Source organism: Lucilia sericata, unplaced genomic scaffold (assembly GCF_015586225.1).
Source record: "Lucilia sericata isolate MDLA Ls3-8-SP2 unplaced genomic scaffold, ASM1558622v1 Contig000127F_arrow, whole genome shotgun sequence".
Classification (NCBI taxonomy): domain Eukaryota; kingdom Metazoa; phylum Arthropoda; class Insecta; order Diptera; family Calliphoridae; genus Lucilia; species Lucilia sericata.
The window spans coordinates 220133-238740 of record NW_023994159.1 but is presented as its reverse complement, the minus strand read 5'-3'; the positions used below and the strand labels follow the sequence as shown (position 1 = coordinate 238740).

At 28.1% G+C, this 18608-nt stretch overlaps 1 protein-coding gene across 1 annotated transcript in view; it reads left to right on the top strand.

The window, feature by feature from the left end:
* Positions 1-18608, top strand: part of LOC119600907 (collagen alpha-1(XVIII) chain-like) — a gene marked incomplete at its 3' end in the record, with an annotated part of 366468 nt that overhangs the window by 127746 nt on the left and 220114 nt on the right. The window contains exon 5 of the mRNA XM_037951492.1: positions 2317-2855. Within this exon, the coding sequence (XP_037807420.1) occupies positions 2317-2855 (539 nt within the window). The remainder of the gene's footprint in view (positions 1-2316; positions 2856-18608) is intronic.

Here is an 18608-nt window from a genome sequence, read left to right as displayed (position 1 = left end):
CGAGAAAATAAAGAAAATCTGTGATCACTTCAATTTTCCTTCAAAAATCGATTTTTATATGAAAAAACTAAAATCGGCTCTAGTTCCTTAAATAACGCTTAAATCGAGAAAATAAAGAAAATCTGTGATCAGTTCAATTTTCCTTCAAAAATCGATTTTTATATGAAAAAACTAAAATCGGATCTAGTTCCTTAAATAACGCTTTAATCGAGAAAATAAAGAAAATCTGTGATCACTTCAATTTTCCATCAAAAATCGATTTTTATATGAAAAAACTAAAATCGGCTCTAGCTCCTTAAAAAACGCTTAAATCGAGAAAATAAAGAAAATCTGTGATCACTTCAATTTTCCATCCAAAATCGATTTTTATATAAAAAAACTAAAATCGGCTGTAGTTCCTTAAATAACGCTTAAATCGAGAAAATAAAGAAAATCTGTGATCACTTCAATTTTCCTTCAAAAATCGATTTTTATATGAAAAAACTAAAATCGGCTCTAGTTCCTTAAATAACGCTTAAATCGAGAAAATAAAGAAAATCTGTGATCACTTAAATTTTCCTTTAAAAATCGATTTTAATATGAAAAAACTAAAATCGGTTCTAGTTCCTTAAATAACGCTTTAATCGAGAAAATAAAGAAAATCTGCGATCACTTCAATTTTCCATTAAAAATCGATTTTTATATGAAAAAACTAAAATCGGCTCTAGTTCCTTAAATAACGCTTTAATCGAGAAAATAAAGAAAATCTGTGATCACTTCAATTTTCCATCAAAAATCGATTTTTATATGAAAAAACTAAAATCGGCTCTAGCTCCTTAAAAAACGCTTAAATCGAGAAAATAAAGAAAATCTGTGATCACTTCAATTTTCCATCCAAAATCGATTTTTATATAAAAAAACTAAAATCGGCTGTAGTTCCTTAAATAACGCTTAAATCGAGAAAATAAAGAAAATCTGTGATCACTTCAATTTTCCTTCAAAAATCGATTTTTATATGAAAAAACTAAAATCGGATCTAGTTCCTTAAATAACGCTTAAATCGAGAAAATAAAGAAAATCTGTGATCAGTTAAATTTTCCATCAAAAATCGATTTTTATATGAAAAAACTAAAATCGGCTCTAGCTCCTTAAATAACGCTTTAATCGAGAAAATAAAGAAAATCTGTGATCACTTCAATTTTCCGCTAAACATCGACTTTTATATGAAAAAACTAAAATCGGCTGTAGTTCCTTAAATAACGCTTAAATCGAGAAAATAAAGAAAATCTGTGATCACTTCAATTTTCCTTCAAAAATCGATTTTTATATGAAAAAACTAAAATCGGCTCTAGTTCCTTAAATAACGCTTAAATCGAGAAAATAAAGAAAATCTGCGATCACTTCAATTTTCCATCAAAAATGAATTTTTGTATGAAAAAAATAAAATCGGCTCTAGCTCCTTAAATAACGCTTAAATCGAGAAAATAAAGAAAATCTGTGATCACTTCAATTTTCCTTCAAAAATCGATTTTTATATGAAAAAACTAAAATCGGCTCTAGCTCCTTAAATAACGCTTTAATCGAGAAAATAAAGAAAATCTGTGATCACTTCAATTTTCCTTCGAAAATCGATTTTCACATGAAAAAACTAAAATCGGCTCTAGTTCCTTAGATATCGCTTAAATCGAGAAAATAAAGGAAATCTGTGATCACTTCAATTTTCCATCAAAAATCGATTTTTATTTGAAAAAACTAAAATCGACTCTAGTCTTCAATTTTCCATTAAAAATCAATTTTTATATGAAAAAACTAAAATCGGCTCTAGTTCTTTAAATAACGCTTTAATCGAGTAAATAAAGAAAATCTGTGATCACTTCAATTTTCCATCCAAAAATCGATTTTTATATGAAAAAAGTAAAATCGGCTCTAGTTCCTTAAATAACGCTTTAATCGAGAAAATAAAGAAAGTCTGTGATCACTTCAATTTTCCTTCAAAAATCGATTTTTATATGAAAAAACTAAAATCGGCTCTAGTTCCTTAAATAACGCTTTAATCGAGAAAATAAAGAAAATCTGTGATCACTTCAATTTTCCTTTAAAGATCGATTTTAATATGAAAAAACTAAAATCGGCTCTAGTTCCTTAAATAACGCTTTAATTTTGAAAATAAAGAAACTTAAGGCGATAGTTTTGTGGTTGGAAGGAGGGGCATATGTGTAGTTTATTCTAATTTATCTTTAACCCTTTCAGTCTTCATTTCACTTACTATCCCAAAATTAGCATAATATTATCATTTAATGTTTTTCTTCTGTTTTTTGCTCTCCATTTCCCCTTTAGATGCCATTGCCGAGTATAATATGCTGGAAATTATAAATGAAAATTTTAATGGCATTGAATTCGATTTTGCTGAAGATGGTTTTCCTGCCTATAAAATATTACAAATTGCCGATATAAAATCTCCCTATCGTATGGTTTTGCCAGAAAAACTCAATGATTTTGCATTGCAAACTACGCTGCAACCCACCTCAGCCAAAGGTGGTTACTTGTTTAGTGTTGTTGATCCCTTGGATACAGTGGTGCAGTTTGGTTTACACTTTTCCCCTGTCATCAAAGATTGCTGGAATGTGTCGTTAATCTATACAGATGCCAGTGTTAGTCCAGTTAGTAAGCGTTTGGTTAGTTATCAATTGCCATATGAACCCAAGAAATGGGTTACTCTAGCCTTTAAAGTGTTAAGTGATAAGGTAGTGTACTATTATAATTGTGAAGAGACTGAAACGACACCGTTGATAAGAGATCCCATGGAGTTGGTGTTTGCTTCATCATCAACTTTATATTTAGCACAAGCTGGCGCTAAGATGGGTGGTAATTTTGAGGTAAGTACTCAGTTTTCTAATTATTCAAATTTAAATTATTATTATTTTACTTTTTTTAATGAAAAACCAAATACGTAATGATAGAGTGCTTCGAATTTGAAAAGGGGGTTCATATCTTTATTGTTGCGTTCCATTTACAGGTCAATGCTATAAAGTTTTATAGTTTTCTAATTTAGTTTGGGTTATGATTAAACCATGTGGCTTTTTATAAATGTTTGTTGAGCGTTATTAAAATTTTTATTTTAATTTTAATTTTATCTGAGCGATAAAATTTGTCTTATTTGAAAAATTTAAAGAAATTAAAGAAATTAAAGAAAAATATATTAATCTTTCTAATAGATTTTTTTTGGTATTTTTAATCAAATAATACAAGAAAATTGATCACATAACCCGCTTTAGAAAATATTATTTTTGCGAATTTTGTCCCCAAAATGACAACAAAAGGTGTTTTAGTCCAAACCGGGTCATGCATGGTCAGCAGTGCCCGGCAATGACAGCAATAAAGCTTTTGAGATGAGTGGAACATATGTATATCGTGTATTATTTTTTAAAGATTGTCCATATTATCCTGGTTATGATGACTGTTCGCGGTTCCACATTGAGAGAGAAAGTTCATAGTAATAATGGATATTACTTAGGAGACGAGATATCTCCTCTATAAAACTCTAGTGTCCATAGGGTTTGTATGATCATACGAAACTAACGCTGATTTAGAGTCCAATTTTGCTTTAATTTCTTTAAATATTTTTTCCGAAATATTGAAGAAATAGCTATCTGAAACATTTGGAACAAATTTTGCTATGACGAATAGGTAATAAGAATGAGAAGAATCACATGTTTTGCAAAAATATCAAACTTTGTACCACTGTAAGTCTGAGAGTTCTTGAACGATGTCGTTGAATACGACTAACATTGGTGCAAATTTCAAAAGTTGGTTCACTTGACTCCTTATATATAATTTTGTAATATACTTTTCATACCCTATATATGGCGAAGACGATTTATGTATGCTCGACTGTTTGTCAATCTTTACGTTAAAATATATTTTCTAAAGAGCTTAGATAACTCTGGGTTCTAAATTTTATAATTGCATATGCTTTCGAAAAGTTTCCTATTTAAAATTTACAAAACCGCTCCATAAATATGAAAGATTAGCTATATATTTTTAAAACAATAGAATTAAAAAACTCTTTACAATTTTATACTATTTTTTTCTAAATGTTTAAATTAATTTCAAAGTTGCTCGAGCAAAATTTGAAGATCCCAGCTCTAGTGGTTTTCCGGATATGCGAATTTTTGTTTTACATTCAAATGGGAGATTCCTAGCCTATTTGCTTATTCGACAATTTGCTACCAAAATGATCACATGAATGTCAGAATTATTCATGCAAAATTTGAGGAATCTAGTTTTAATAGTTTCCCAGATATACGAATTTTTGCCACGCCCTCTATTGATAGTCTCTCCATATTATTGCCAAAAGTTAATATTCTGATTCGTGCAAAATTTAAGGATTCTAACTTGTTCATGCTAAATTTTAGAATTCTAGCTCTAACAGTTTCCCAGATATACGAGTTTTTGGTATATAGTTAATATAGGTGGCTCCACGCCCCTTTTTAATAGTCTGTCCATTTTATTCCCAAAAGTTCATATGTATTTCAAAGTTAATCGTACAAAATTTAAGGATTATAGTTTTAATAATTTCTTAGATATATGATTGTTTTGTATTTAATTTATATGAGAGGTGCCACGCCCCCTTTTTCATGATTATTTCGAGGATTCTAGCTTGAACAGTTTCCCAGATGTATGAATGGGAGGTGCTACGCCCCCCGATTTTAGTTTCAAGTTCATATAGATTTCAAAGTTGTTCATGAAAAACTTAAGTGTTCTAGCTTTAATAGTTTCTTTGATATGCCACGCCTCCTATTGCTTGTCTTCCCATTTTTATACTAAATATTTAAATCCCCCGATTTTAGTCCGTCGACTTTTTTCCAAGTTCATATAGATTTCAAAGTTGTTCATGCAAAACTTAAGTGTTCTAGCTTTAATAGTTTCTTAGATATGCCACGCCTCCTATTGCTTGTCTTCCCATTTTTATACTAAATATTTAAATCCATACTAAAGCAGCTCCGTCAAATTTGAGAACTTTAATTGTTATATTTTCTCAAATACACCAATTTAATATTTTCTTTATGTGAGAGGTGCCACGCCCACTATTGCCTGTCCACCCATTTTCCCTATAAATCGGTCCAGCCCCTTTAGGGACACTATAGGGTCGATTGTCTTCGCTCTGCATTACAAAGCGTGCAGTGGTATGAATGACCCAATATATAGGAATAAGAGTAAAACGGGTGTTTAATGATTAATCAAAAGTTTTAAAATCTATGGGGGCTTTTATATATAAGTCAATATTTTTTAGAATATAAAAACAACTGTTCTACGTTATCTAGTTTTTCGCATAAGTATAACAAATAAAAATTGTGTTATAACTCGTCGAATTTTCCAATGTTCTCTGTTAACAAAAAAGCTTTTATTTTTATTTCCTGCTTATGGCATCAACAAAAAAAGCTTAGAATTTACTGTTAACAGCGCTCTTTTACACTCAACTGTTTAAATATTATATTATTTTCTCTTTTAGCTAAAACTCTTATACTTTTACGTAAAACTCTTGTTAATAAAATCAAGTTTAAGAGTATGCGTAAACTCACCCTTATGAAAGGCAGAAAAATTTGCTTACAAATATTTTAGTTATATATTTGTGTGTGTGTGTATGTGTAAGTATTCGTATAACTGACCTAAGCTAATAAAATAACACGAAGTTTATAATGTGTGCTTCGTTTTTTTTTTTTGAGAGTTAGATAGCAAATATAGAGGGCGTTAGAAACACTTGTTTTATTTACTTAAACTATTTAGCAGAGAGCAAGTAGAGAGAGAGGACAAGTGTGCTAAATAATAAGGATAATGAGAAATTGTTTGTGTGTGTGCGGTTTAAAACAAAAAAATTCCTTTACATTGGTTTGGTTTTTTTTTAGAGAAGTTTGTTAGGAGAGTAATTTATTTTGTTTAGGGAGAGAGAGAGAGCTTAATAGTTTGTATTAAGCTAAAAACTTTATATATCCTTGTTTAAGCTAAATATTTACCTTTTTGTGTCGACTCTCAGAGAGTTATTTTTCTCATTTGTTAAGCTATTGTTGGGAATTTTTTACGTTTATGCTCTGGTTTTAAATTAAAGGTTTTTACTTCGTTTTTTTTTTGTGGAATTTTTTCAAATATATCTTGTTGAATGATTTTTCTGTGTATATGAATGTGTATGTATTTTAGTTGCCTAAAAGAAAATGTGTAATAAAAGAAGCATAAGAAGAAAAAAAGAAATTCATGCAACGAGTACATTTACCTCAGTCGTGTTTTATATCTTAACCGGTAAAGATGTATTAAGACGGGTACAATGTTAAAGAAAATACGTTTAATACAACAACAGTACGTTTTATAATACGGTAGCAAAAATTTTCTTTTAGCAAGAAAAAATGTATATAAAGAGCAAAAAGGCAAAATAGAAGAAATTTTACAAAATGTAATATATAAAAAAAATTATTAAAAATTTATAAAATTTAAAGAAATATCAAATGAAATAAAATTAATAAAGTTGTTAAAATAAATTTAAAAAAAATATCTAATAAATATAAAGTGTTTTGTTAAAAATATACAAAGTTCATAAATATTAATATAAATTAAATTGTTATTTACCTGTTTTGTAATTTGCTTTCTTCCGCTTAACAATCACTCACTTACACGTTTAGGCACGTGTTAGTATGTTTTGTTTTTTTTTTTTTCACGACTTACAAATGTGTCGATTTTTAAACGCGCGCGGTTTTTTCAGTTTATTGGTTTCTTACACTTTAAACTCATACACCTAAAAGTATGCTTATATAAAGTAATGTTACAAAAATAAAGAGAAAAGCATTTAAAAAAAGTGCATATTAACATGCAAAATATTTACATGTTCTAACATGCAAATAAAATTAACAAAATTATAACATATACACATGCGATAAAAAGCAAACCAAACATATTTCTACAAATTTTAAATACAGCCCTAAGTTATGCTTTTAGAAAAAAAAAAAAAACATAGAGAAATTACAAGTGTTTAGGAAAAGTATAATAATAACACTCATACGTCATGTTGACCCATTGTGTATGTGTAATATTTACTTAATGCATACAGTACAGTGTCCCAACTAAGAAAAAAAAAAGAAATGTCTATAATAAAACTGTCTAAAATTAAATTAAATTTGTTTAAATTTATAGAACTCGAGAACTTTGTTTACATTATTATTTTTTTTGCAACCACAAAAATTGTCATCATATTTTTGTTGTTGTTGTTGTTGTTTTTATTCTCTTCATCGCGTGTTATTATTTTCTAGTTAATTAAACATAATTCCTAACACGCATATTTACAAAAGTGTTTTCATCATAATTTTTCCAAGTGAACATGTATGTGTGTGAGTGTGTGTGCTTTTGTTGGTTTCATAAAAGGATTTGTTGTAGCAGTAATACAAGTGTGATGACCATTTAACATTTTATAATTATAATTCGGCTGATGACCATTAAAGTGTTTAATGAAAACATGTAATTTGGATAATATTTATGTTAAAATAAATAAACTAATTAAAGCATAAATTTTAAGTAATTTCATGTGTTAACGCAATTAAATATATTCACATGTTGCTGTTGTTGTAGCGAAATTCCAGGAAATCGATTTAAAACTTTAAACACTTAAAGAAAATTTAATGTGTGTTTTAAAGATATAAAAGGATAACAGGAAAATTTTTTAAAAATTTATAAAGAATGAAATTAAAGACAACTTTGTTTTATATCGATATTAATATGAGCATAAGGAAGATTGTTTTACTTGGGAAAATCTTGTGAAAATTTATAAAGAATGGAATTAAAGATAACATGGTCTTATATCGATATTAATATGAGTTTCAGGAAGATTTTCGGAAAAATGTTTTCTATGGGTACTTAGGTCAATTATGAACTGAAGACTTTAGAACTTAAGAGAGTGATTAATTTCTAATATAAATGATTTTGTCTAATAGGAGTAGAGTCAATTACAAACCAATTATTTATTATTTGTATTTTTGAGTTTTCTATGGGGTTTAGGGTCAAATGTGAACCGATTTTTTTTTTAATTTTCAATACAAAACAAACTGTAGCAATATAAGATAGATGTGGAAAATTACAGCTCTATATCGAGCTTCCAACAGACAGTAAGACAGACAGACGGACGGACGGAAGGAAAGAAGAAAGGACGGACGGACGGAATAATAGACGAACGGATGGACAGACATGACTAGATTGTCTTAGATTCCAAAAAAAGATATAGAGATTTTGATTCATCTTTCTACAAATATATGTATATGTGGACATGAGATAGTTATGGACATTAAAGTATTATTCTGAAGGGGACCCTATAGGTGGACTAGGGTCATATGGTGACCGATTTTGCCTATTTTTAATACCAAACAAACAATAGGAAATATTTTTGGAAAACCTTAAATTTCCAAATTTCTCTCTCTTTCGTAGTTTTAACAAACAGTAAGACAGACATAAAAACAGACGGATGGACAGACATGGCTATATCGTCTTAGAATCTAAAAAAGATCCTCCATGTATTTAATGGTGATTGTAAACAATTTAAATAAAACTTGTATATGGAAAAACTTACAAAAAGCGATTTTTTCTTCGATCCGAAATCGTCTACGAATGCTTTATCTTTGGATCATGCTTTTTAGGAAATGTTAAAAACTAAATAGTTTCCTTTATGGACGATAGAAATATCACTATCACTGGGGTTTCAACATAGCATGTCAACCACCAAAACAATGAGTTTCTCGCATCCAAGAAAATCGCGAAAATTGGCCATCCTTGTGTGTAAAATGTTAAAGATAAATTCTATGCAGATGTAATCGAATAGATCTCCCCTCTTGGCAAGAATAGGCTTAAAGTGACATATCTAATAAAGTTTCATATTGTTTTCTAAGTTAACGCAACTTGTTCTTTACATTAATCGTTGACAAATCAATCTTTTCAATTACTATCGAGAATATTCCCAGAATTCGTTTTCTAGTAGTTTATATTTGAAAATTGTGGTATACTTTTAGGCGGTTTAAAAAATTATTTACTATTTCTTTTTTTAAAGGAACATCTTGTTGTTGTATTATAAATTCATTAAAAGTGCTTGACTATGACGGCAAATTATGGTTCGATAAACTTATTTCTACTACTCTTGTACAAAAATCAAAAATAGCCAAAATTTTTGACAAAGACCAACATTCTAAAGATGTTAAACCATACGTTCGTTCTAATATGATTTATCTTTCCTTGATTAAATGACATAGATTTGTGTTTCAAATTGTGAAAGAATAGCAAACTTAATTTAACACCTATTCCAAAATTGTGAAAGCCAAATACAAACTGTTTACAAAATAATTGAGCTAATAGTCACCGAATTGACCTTCTATAATATAAACCCATTAATTTATTGTTTACACAATATATTAAAATACTTATTACTTTTAATTTCCAAACAAAAGAAGAATTTCCTTTGCTAAACATATTTTTCAAGAAAATTCCTAGAATTTGTTGGCTTTAGTTTGCATACTTTTAGGCAGACTAAAGAAAATTTCAATAAAACAAACTATTCCCATATGTATAATATTCAATAATATTATAAATTATACATCAAATCAATCCAACAACAATCCAAAACAATTTGTTTTTAAATAATAAAAAAGTTAACTTTTCAATAGATGTTTATTCGAGAATTATTCTAGGAACTCATAGAATTGTGGTCACATATAAATGCGGCATATTTTTAGGCGGTAATATTACTATGAAAAGTATTAGATATTGCATTCGCAAAAGAAAATTATCCAAAAATTTTCTACGAATTTAGAAAGTCGTCGAAATGCTGTTTTAATTATTTTGCTGATTTTATTAGTATTTTGTAAAGTCCCAAAAATATGGGTACGAATCGCACACACCGAACTATTTCATATCTGAAATCACCAATTATTTCTTGTTTTTAGACGTTAATACATTAGGTTGAGATAGTTTTAAGCAAAAGTATTATGCTAATTATCGTGTTAACATTATTTTTCAAACAACTACGTAGAGCACAGTGTTATCTAAAATTAACTATTTCCATAATGTTTAAAAGTTTATAATAATTTTAAATAATTTAAATATAATTACAACATTTACAAAACGAAATAATTTTACATAATTAAACTGCTTTGATAAAAAAATTAATATCAAAAAATAATTCATAAATAATGATTTAAAAAATTCTATGACAAAACTTGATATTGAAATAAATCATTTTATATTCTCCATTAGTATTTCAAATTCGATTTCCATGAAACTTAATTTATTGCAGTTTTATTTCCATCCGTGAGGTTTTTCCAAAATACCAACTTAATGTTAAATATTACCAACAAAATGTTCAATAAAATCTTATAAAAATTACGGTAACAAATTTATCGTATGTTTCCTGTCCTTGTCTTCTAAATTTAAATCTACTTACTTTTTTTATTGTTTCTATTTATGATTTCTTTTTTGTAAAATCATTACCGCAAATTTTCTCTTTGACATTAACACATCAGCGGTTAATTTTTGTTTAATTGAAACCACATAAAATGTATAAAATGGAATTGAAATAACCCTTTCTATTCACAGTTTGTAATTTTGCTACATAAACATTTGTATAATATTTAATTAAAACATTTGTTAAAAATTCTAATTTCTATCAAAGAAAAACACTTATCGAGAATATTCTTAGAGTCTTTAAAATAGAGTTTATAAAAATATTAAAAAACTTTGCTACAAAAATGTTTGTATAATATTCAGTATAAATATTTGTTTTAAAATTCTAATAAATTTCTAAGAATTACAATTATCGAGAATATTCCTAGAGTTTTTATAAATTGTATAATTGTTTTTATAATGTTGCATATTTTTAGGTACAAAAGAGTTTATAAAAATAATAAAACAAATTTGCTTCATAAACATTTCTAAAATGTTCAATATAAATATTTGTTTAAAAATCCTACTCAATTTCTGAGAATAGCAATTATCGAGAATATTCCTAGAGTTTTTTTAATTATATAACTTTATTTATAATGTCGCTTATTTATAGGTAATTTTGCCACATAAACATTTGTATAATATTCAAAGAAAACATTTCTTTAAAAATTCCTAATTAATTCCAGAGAATAACACTTATCGAGAATATTCCTAGAGTTTTTACAAGAGAGTTTATAAAAATAAAAAACGAGTTTGCTTCACACAAATTTCAAATATTCAACATAAATATTTGTTTAAAAATCCTACTCAATTTCTGAGAATAACAATTATCGAGAATATTCCTAGAGTTTTTTTAATTATATAATTATATTTATAATTGCATATTTTTAGGATGTTATGTTGATTTTATGTTTGTCGTAGGTTAACTAAGTGTTTATTTACTTGAAAAGTCTTTGCTGAACACCGGCTTCAATATCCTCCAAGAATGTGCCTGGAATTGTTCATTTTCTGATAAGGAATTACCAAATTCTTTGATCATTTGATTAGTCAAAGGTCATTTAAAAATGAAGACTATATGTAATTGTTGCTGGAATTCGTTAACTTTTTCCATAATTATTTTAAGGGTTCAATGTGATCCTCACAGTAAGATTTAGGCTGTGGCATCAATCTTATCCGATATACAGTCCAGCATTATCTAATACACATAATACACATTTTAACTAGAGTATGCAGCTTCCATTCGTCTGGAATGGCTTTGGAGATGGATATCAAAAGATGAATCACTTTATGTTATTAGATTCTTCTTCTTTATTGGCAAATATTTCAACCCATTTGGGTCTTAAGCCGTACGATATAAAGATTTCCATTCACTTCGATCTTAAGCACTTCTTCTTCCAAAGTTATCTCTCTAATTAAACTTTTCATAGAAGATTTTACCGTCCTCTGCTGCATTTTTCTTTTGTAACATATTCGAAGGACTTTCTTGCCGGATCAGTATCATCCATTCGCACAACATACCCCAGCGATTGTAATCGCTATAGTTTGATGCGGTTATTTCAGTTGCAAAAAATATCTTTTTAAAAATAATCTTCAAACTTTGATTAGAATTAACTCATTTTGTTACTATTCGAGAATATTCCAAGAATTTGTTTGAGAAAAAATTGCATACTTTTAGGTGGATGTTTTAAAAATAATATGTGGATAATATTAAATGATTGTTTTGAAATCATCAAGCATTAAAAAAATTAAAAATTTTTTATAGAAATTAATAACTAATTTAATAATATTAAAGGAATTAAATAAACTAAATACATATCTTGCAAAGTATTAAATAAATTAAAAAAACAAAAATCATATCACTTAATAAAAAAATCTGGTTACAAAACAATAACATATCGTTAAAAAAAGGAAAATTCATCAAATCAACAAAAAATATCAATTAAAAAATAAAACATGACTTAATAGCTTAAAATATAAAAAATAATAAAAAATCTCTTAACAAATTGAAAAAATGCTGCTGAAAACAGAAAAAATTATTCCAAATAAATTAATGAAAAATTACCCCCAAATTAAACAAACTTCTTAAAATTATTTTTTAACATTTAATTAAAATTAAAAAAAAAAAATCAATTCAAAAAAATGAAACCAAAATATTCACCTAAATAAAATTCAAAAGTGTTTTGTAAATAAATAAATATTTTAAAATTAATTGTTTATAATATTTGTAATAATTTTCCATATCCAATACTACTACATGTCAATTTATTTTTCCTTAAAAATATACATATTATTAAATATTAAATAAAGTGTTTTCCATTTAACAAAAAAAGTAATTTTTCAACTAAATAGAGCAATAAATAAATATAAAATAAATAAAAAAAGCTATTACAAAAAAAAGTGAAAATAAAGTTGATTTTAAATTATTTAGAAAAATATAAAATTTTAATTGAAGTGTGTTAAATATATAAATTAAATAAATAAAAATAAAGTTGATATATTTAAAAAATTAAATAAATAAATTTTAAAATAAACAGTTTTCTTTTTTTTCGGTTTTAAGTGTCTTTGTAGTAAAAATTTTTACATACAGCAGCAATATTTTCAAATGGAATTAAAATAAATAAATGAAATAAGGTAAATATTTGTTTTAAATTATTATTTTAAATAATTTTTAATATTTAGTTATTTGTTAGTTAATAAAAGTGTTAAATATTTTCAAAATGTTGAAGGTGTTTTGGGGAAAAAAATAAATTTTTGAAAGTGTTAATTTTTTAATTTAGATTGTAATATGTAGTATGCTCAAGCTTAAATAAAACTATAAATTATAATAGTATTTCTAAAAATGTTGTTGAATAGTAATGAATTTTCGAGAATATTCCAAGAATTTTTATGCTTAAGCACAAAATGTTGCATACTTTTAGGTGAATTCGTTAATTTTATTCGAGATTAAGTTTTGATAAATTTTGGCTTGTAAGAAACTTACTTATGTATATCGAATTTCATAGCTATACTCCCATATTTAAGCCAGTAATGTGCGTTAAAGTCATTTTCTGAAGGGGGCCTTAAATGGGGGGTAGGGTCAATTATGGAACGATTCTCATAAAATTCGTTAGATATATTTATGCTCGTAAGAATCTTACTTATGTCTAATTTCAGCGCTATGCTCGTATTTTTAAGCCAGTAATGAACGTTAAAGACATTTTCTGAAGGCGACCTTATATGGGGAGTAAAGTCAATTGTGGACAGATCCTCATAAAATTGGGTAGAAAGATTTTAACTCATAAGAAAGTTATTTATATCGAATTTCTTCGCTATACTTGCATTTAAAAACAGTTATGACTATTAAAGCTATTTTTTAGGGGGCCACTTGTATGGGGGCTATGCGAAAACGTAGACCGATATTGCCCATTTTCCATACCAAACAAACCTTACGTATAGGAAATATTTTTGGATAATTTTAACTCTCTAGCTCTTTTCGTTCGGACTCTATCGTGCTTTCAACAGACATACAGACGGACGAACGGACGGACAGACCCACTTTGGTGGGTCTATGATCAATATTTCGATGTATTACAAACGGAACGACAAAATCAAAATCAGATCTTTTTTGATGGTGGGTATAAAAAGTTTAAAAGGAGTTGCACTCACAGTTAAACAGAAGATCCTAAATACACAAATACATTGTAAAATGACTTTGAACCGAAAAAGTCTTAAAAGATTTGAATCAACTTAATACTTAATACATCGTTTTAGAAAATTCGTACATTCGTTTCTATTGACACAGTTCTAGATTGATTAAGGTAGGGATTTTACTACATCATTGTTATGACTTTAGCATCAATATGACTTTGTTAAGTTTAAATCAATGAAACTAAATGTGAAAATAGTTTTTGTTTGTTATAGATTGTTAAAATAAATATTTATCTTGTTATTAAACACTGATCGTTGAACCGATATTTAAAAAGTCGTTCTATTAAGTTTTCAATTGCCTAGACAGCGTCATCTCAACAGCCTGAATAGGTTTAGGTTTAAAGGACGACTACACAGGTATGTGTATATTCACAAGACTAACAGCCGATATAAAATAAGTCCTTAGAGAAACACAATGGTCCGGTTTCTCTGAGACAACGGTTGACTACCTTGGATTTAATATTTCTATTGCATAGTGTCCGCTTAATTGTTTGCGGAGCCAATTAGGATGATGTCACACTGATGTCATGTAATGGACCATTCATTCTTACACCTGTTTGATTAAGATAGAAGATCCGGTAGTGGTTAGTGTTCCAGTCTGGTAGGCCGGAGTTGGTGGGTTCTATTCCCACCTGAGGCACTGGTAAAGGAGCGCACAACAGGTCCGATAGAGGCCTAGTTATATTTCTTAAGATTTGATGTATACACATGCTCCTTTAGTCTGTTTAAGAATCTACATTTTATGCACATCCGTAGTCTAAATGTTAACAAACGTGGTAAGCTCACTATTGACAACGGATTTTGAGCTTACCACGTTTGTTAACTTGTAGACAACGGATGTGCATACAATTTAGATTGCGACAACGAATTGTTACAATGTTGTTGCACGTATGTATATACTTGACAACGGATGTTATTGAAAAATTTGGTGTCAATTTGATACCAGGCGTATATATTTCTTTTTCCCTCTGTGTATATATGAACCAGAATAACTGACAAAAATTTCACTTCTTTTTGTTTGATTAGAAAGGTTTGAATTGAAAAATTGAACCGATTTCTTAAAATAAGATCATTCATGAGTTCGTGTGTCATTGAGTGTAAATCTGTATTAATGTTTATACCCTGTGCCACTGTAGTGGGGTGGATATTGTGCTGATGTTTGTAGCACCCAAAAGTATTGATCCTACACCCACCTTAAAGTGTAAAATCGGCTCAGAATAACTTTCTGAGTCGATGAAGATATGTCCGTCCATCTGGGTGTTCATGTGCACTCTACAGTTCACAATTTTCAAGATAATTTGAGAAAATTTTACCATGCTCTTTTCTTAATCCATGTATATTGAAAATGGTTGAAATCGGTCCATTACATAGATACAAAATCGTTTAATGTATGACTTAATAATGTAGCTGATTTTCTCTTCTATATGGCAATTATGTTCTCTTCTCTTTTGAGTAACTGCTTTCTTGCCACCTTATAGCACAGCACATTATTTATACATTACTTGTGGCCATTAGTAAGCAGATTATATGTTTCCACTCTATAATCAGTGCCAACTTATTAGCACTTATCTAAAATTGTAATTGTTGTATCAAACCATTCCACTTCACTCATATTAAGTGCCTCTCTCTCACTCTCTAAAAAAACCAGCGAAAATTTTTTATGACAACAACTAAAAAAAATGCCATTTCACTTAAAATGCCACTTGCAACATGTACCAAAAATATTTATGTACATTTTGTGTGACAACATATAACAAAAAATTTTCAAAATTTCATATTTAAATAATGAAAAAAAAAAAAAAAAAAACAACAACATTGTTTTTGCAAATATTTAATCAACTTTATTTATATGCAAACAAAAAATACAAAACAGATTCCCCGGGCTATTAAAACCACAAAACCAAAAACAACGAAAAAAAATCATTTTATATAAAGTTAGTAAAATGTTTATTTAATTATATATATAGTAAATAACAACCTATGAAAATATGTATGATGAAAAGTTGTTGTAGCATAACTAAAAAGTTTTTTTTAACTAAAGTTAATGTAGTGAAGAAAGTTATCAGTAATAAAAAAGGTAATAGGTGTGATTTCATATACGAAAAAAATTATGTTAGTTGTATAATAACAACCTTTCATAATAAATATTCGAAATAAGCAAAAATCACATAAATTGTCATAGTTCACACTTCTGTGCTAATTACTATTTGTCAATTTAGTTTTAAATAAGGATTGCGTTTTTTTTTTTTTTTTGAATAAAAATAATATTTAGTTTTTATGGAATTCCATGTAGACAAATCAACTGTAGGACAGTTTAGTTGGGCAAATAAATAACATGTCAGGATATAATTAGATATAATGTTAATGCAAAAAAAAAAAATGAAAAATAAATATAAATTATATGTTTATAAATGTGCAAAAGTAATTTTAATTAATAAATTTATATTAGCACACCTATTATAAATTTTTAATTTTTTTCCACATAAAATTATTTAAAATGCTCATTGAATTGGCATGTTAATTGAGGAAAATATATGGTTGTTAGTTTTTTGTTTCTCTATGTCATAAAAACCTAAATATTTTAATTATTAAGTATTTTTGTTTGTTATTATATAATTAAAAACATATTAATTATTATTACGATTAAGGGAAAAATTTTGTAATTTTAGCATATTTAATATGTTGAAAGAATCAAATTGCAATTATTCTAGGTATTTATTATTAAATAAACAAAAAAGAAAAAAATAAATAAAAAAATAATAAACAATTTAATTATATTAAAAACAATTTTGTAATTGACCAGTAAGGGTGTTGTATTTGGTTATAATACCTATCTCCATCCATATACATATATATAAAAGAGTCACTTAACTCTTTCACGTAAACGGGACACCGGTGTCCCTAGATTTTTTTTTGCATATCTGTACACACCATCATTCCGTTTACAACACATCGAAATATTCATCGAAGACCCAATAAAGTATAAGTATATATTCTGGATCCTTATTAAATACTAAGACGATCTATCCATATCCGTCCATCTGTCTGTTGAAAACACAATACTGTCCAAATGGAAGTAACTAGCAAGCTGAAATTTTACATAGATATTTTATATTGATGCAGTTTTTTTGGTATTGAAAATAGGCAATATTGGCGCACGATTTCGCCTAACCCCATATAGAGTCCACCCAAAAAGTGACTTTAACGCTCCTAACTGGCTAAAAGAAGTATCTAAGCGGTAATATACGGCACAAGCATGTCTTATAGGAACCTTATTTTCTTTGTACAATTTTAAAAGAATCGGCCCATAATTGACCCTACACCCTATATAAGGTCCCCCTTAGAAAATGACTTAAACGCTCATAACAGACTAATAGAAGCATTTATAGCGATGAAAATCGACATAAATATATTTTATAGGAACTTTTATATTTTTTCTAATTTTAATAAAAATCGGTTCATAATTGACCCTACCGCCCACATAAGATCCCCTTAAGACTTTAACGCTCATTACTGGCTTAAAAATGCGAGCATAGCGATGAAATTCGACATGAATAAGTTTTATCTGAGCCAAAATTTCTCTACCAATTCTATGATGATCGGTCCATAATAGACCCTAACTGGCTAAAAGAAGTATCTAAGCGGTAATATTCGGCACAAGCATGTCTTATAGGAACCTTAATTTCTTTGTACAATTTTAAAAGAATCGGCCCATAATTGACCCTACACCCTATATAAGGTCCCCCTCAGAAAATGACTTAACCGCTCATAACAGACTAATAGAAGCATCTATAGCGATGAAATTCGACATGAATATATTTTATAGGAACTTTTATATTTTTTCTAATTTTAATAAAAATCGGTTCATAATTGACCCTACCGCCCATATAAGATCCCCTTAAGACTTTAACGCTCATTACTGGCTTAAAAATGCGAGCATAGCGATGAAATTCGACATGAATAAGTTTTATCTGAGCCAAAATTTCTCTACCAATTCTATGATGATCGGTCCATAATAGACCCTACCCCCCATATAAGATCCCCTTCAGACTTAAACGCTCATTACTGGCTTAAAAATGAGAGTATAGCGACGAAAATCGACATGAATAAGTTTTGTGCGAGACAAAATTTCTCTACCAAATTCTAAGAGGATCGGTCCATAAAAAAAAACAAGTAAGAAATTATAGTATGGCGAGGCCGACCATATAATACCCTACACCTGTTAAAAAAATAAAATGTGATTTAGTTTTCATAATAAAGCATTTAAGTTGAATTGTACCTTGTTTCAGATATACTTAAGCCATTTTGAAGTCAAATTTTGAAGGGGTCTTTGTGTAGGGGCTATGGTCAAATGAAATCCTATGATTATATAATTCATAAGGGTCATTAAGGCTAGTATAGAACTTGATTTTACAGCTTTTTGTCGAGTTACTAGTATATAGAACATAATTATGAACTTAAAAGCCCTATTCGTCGGGTTC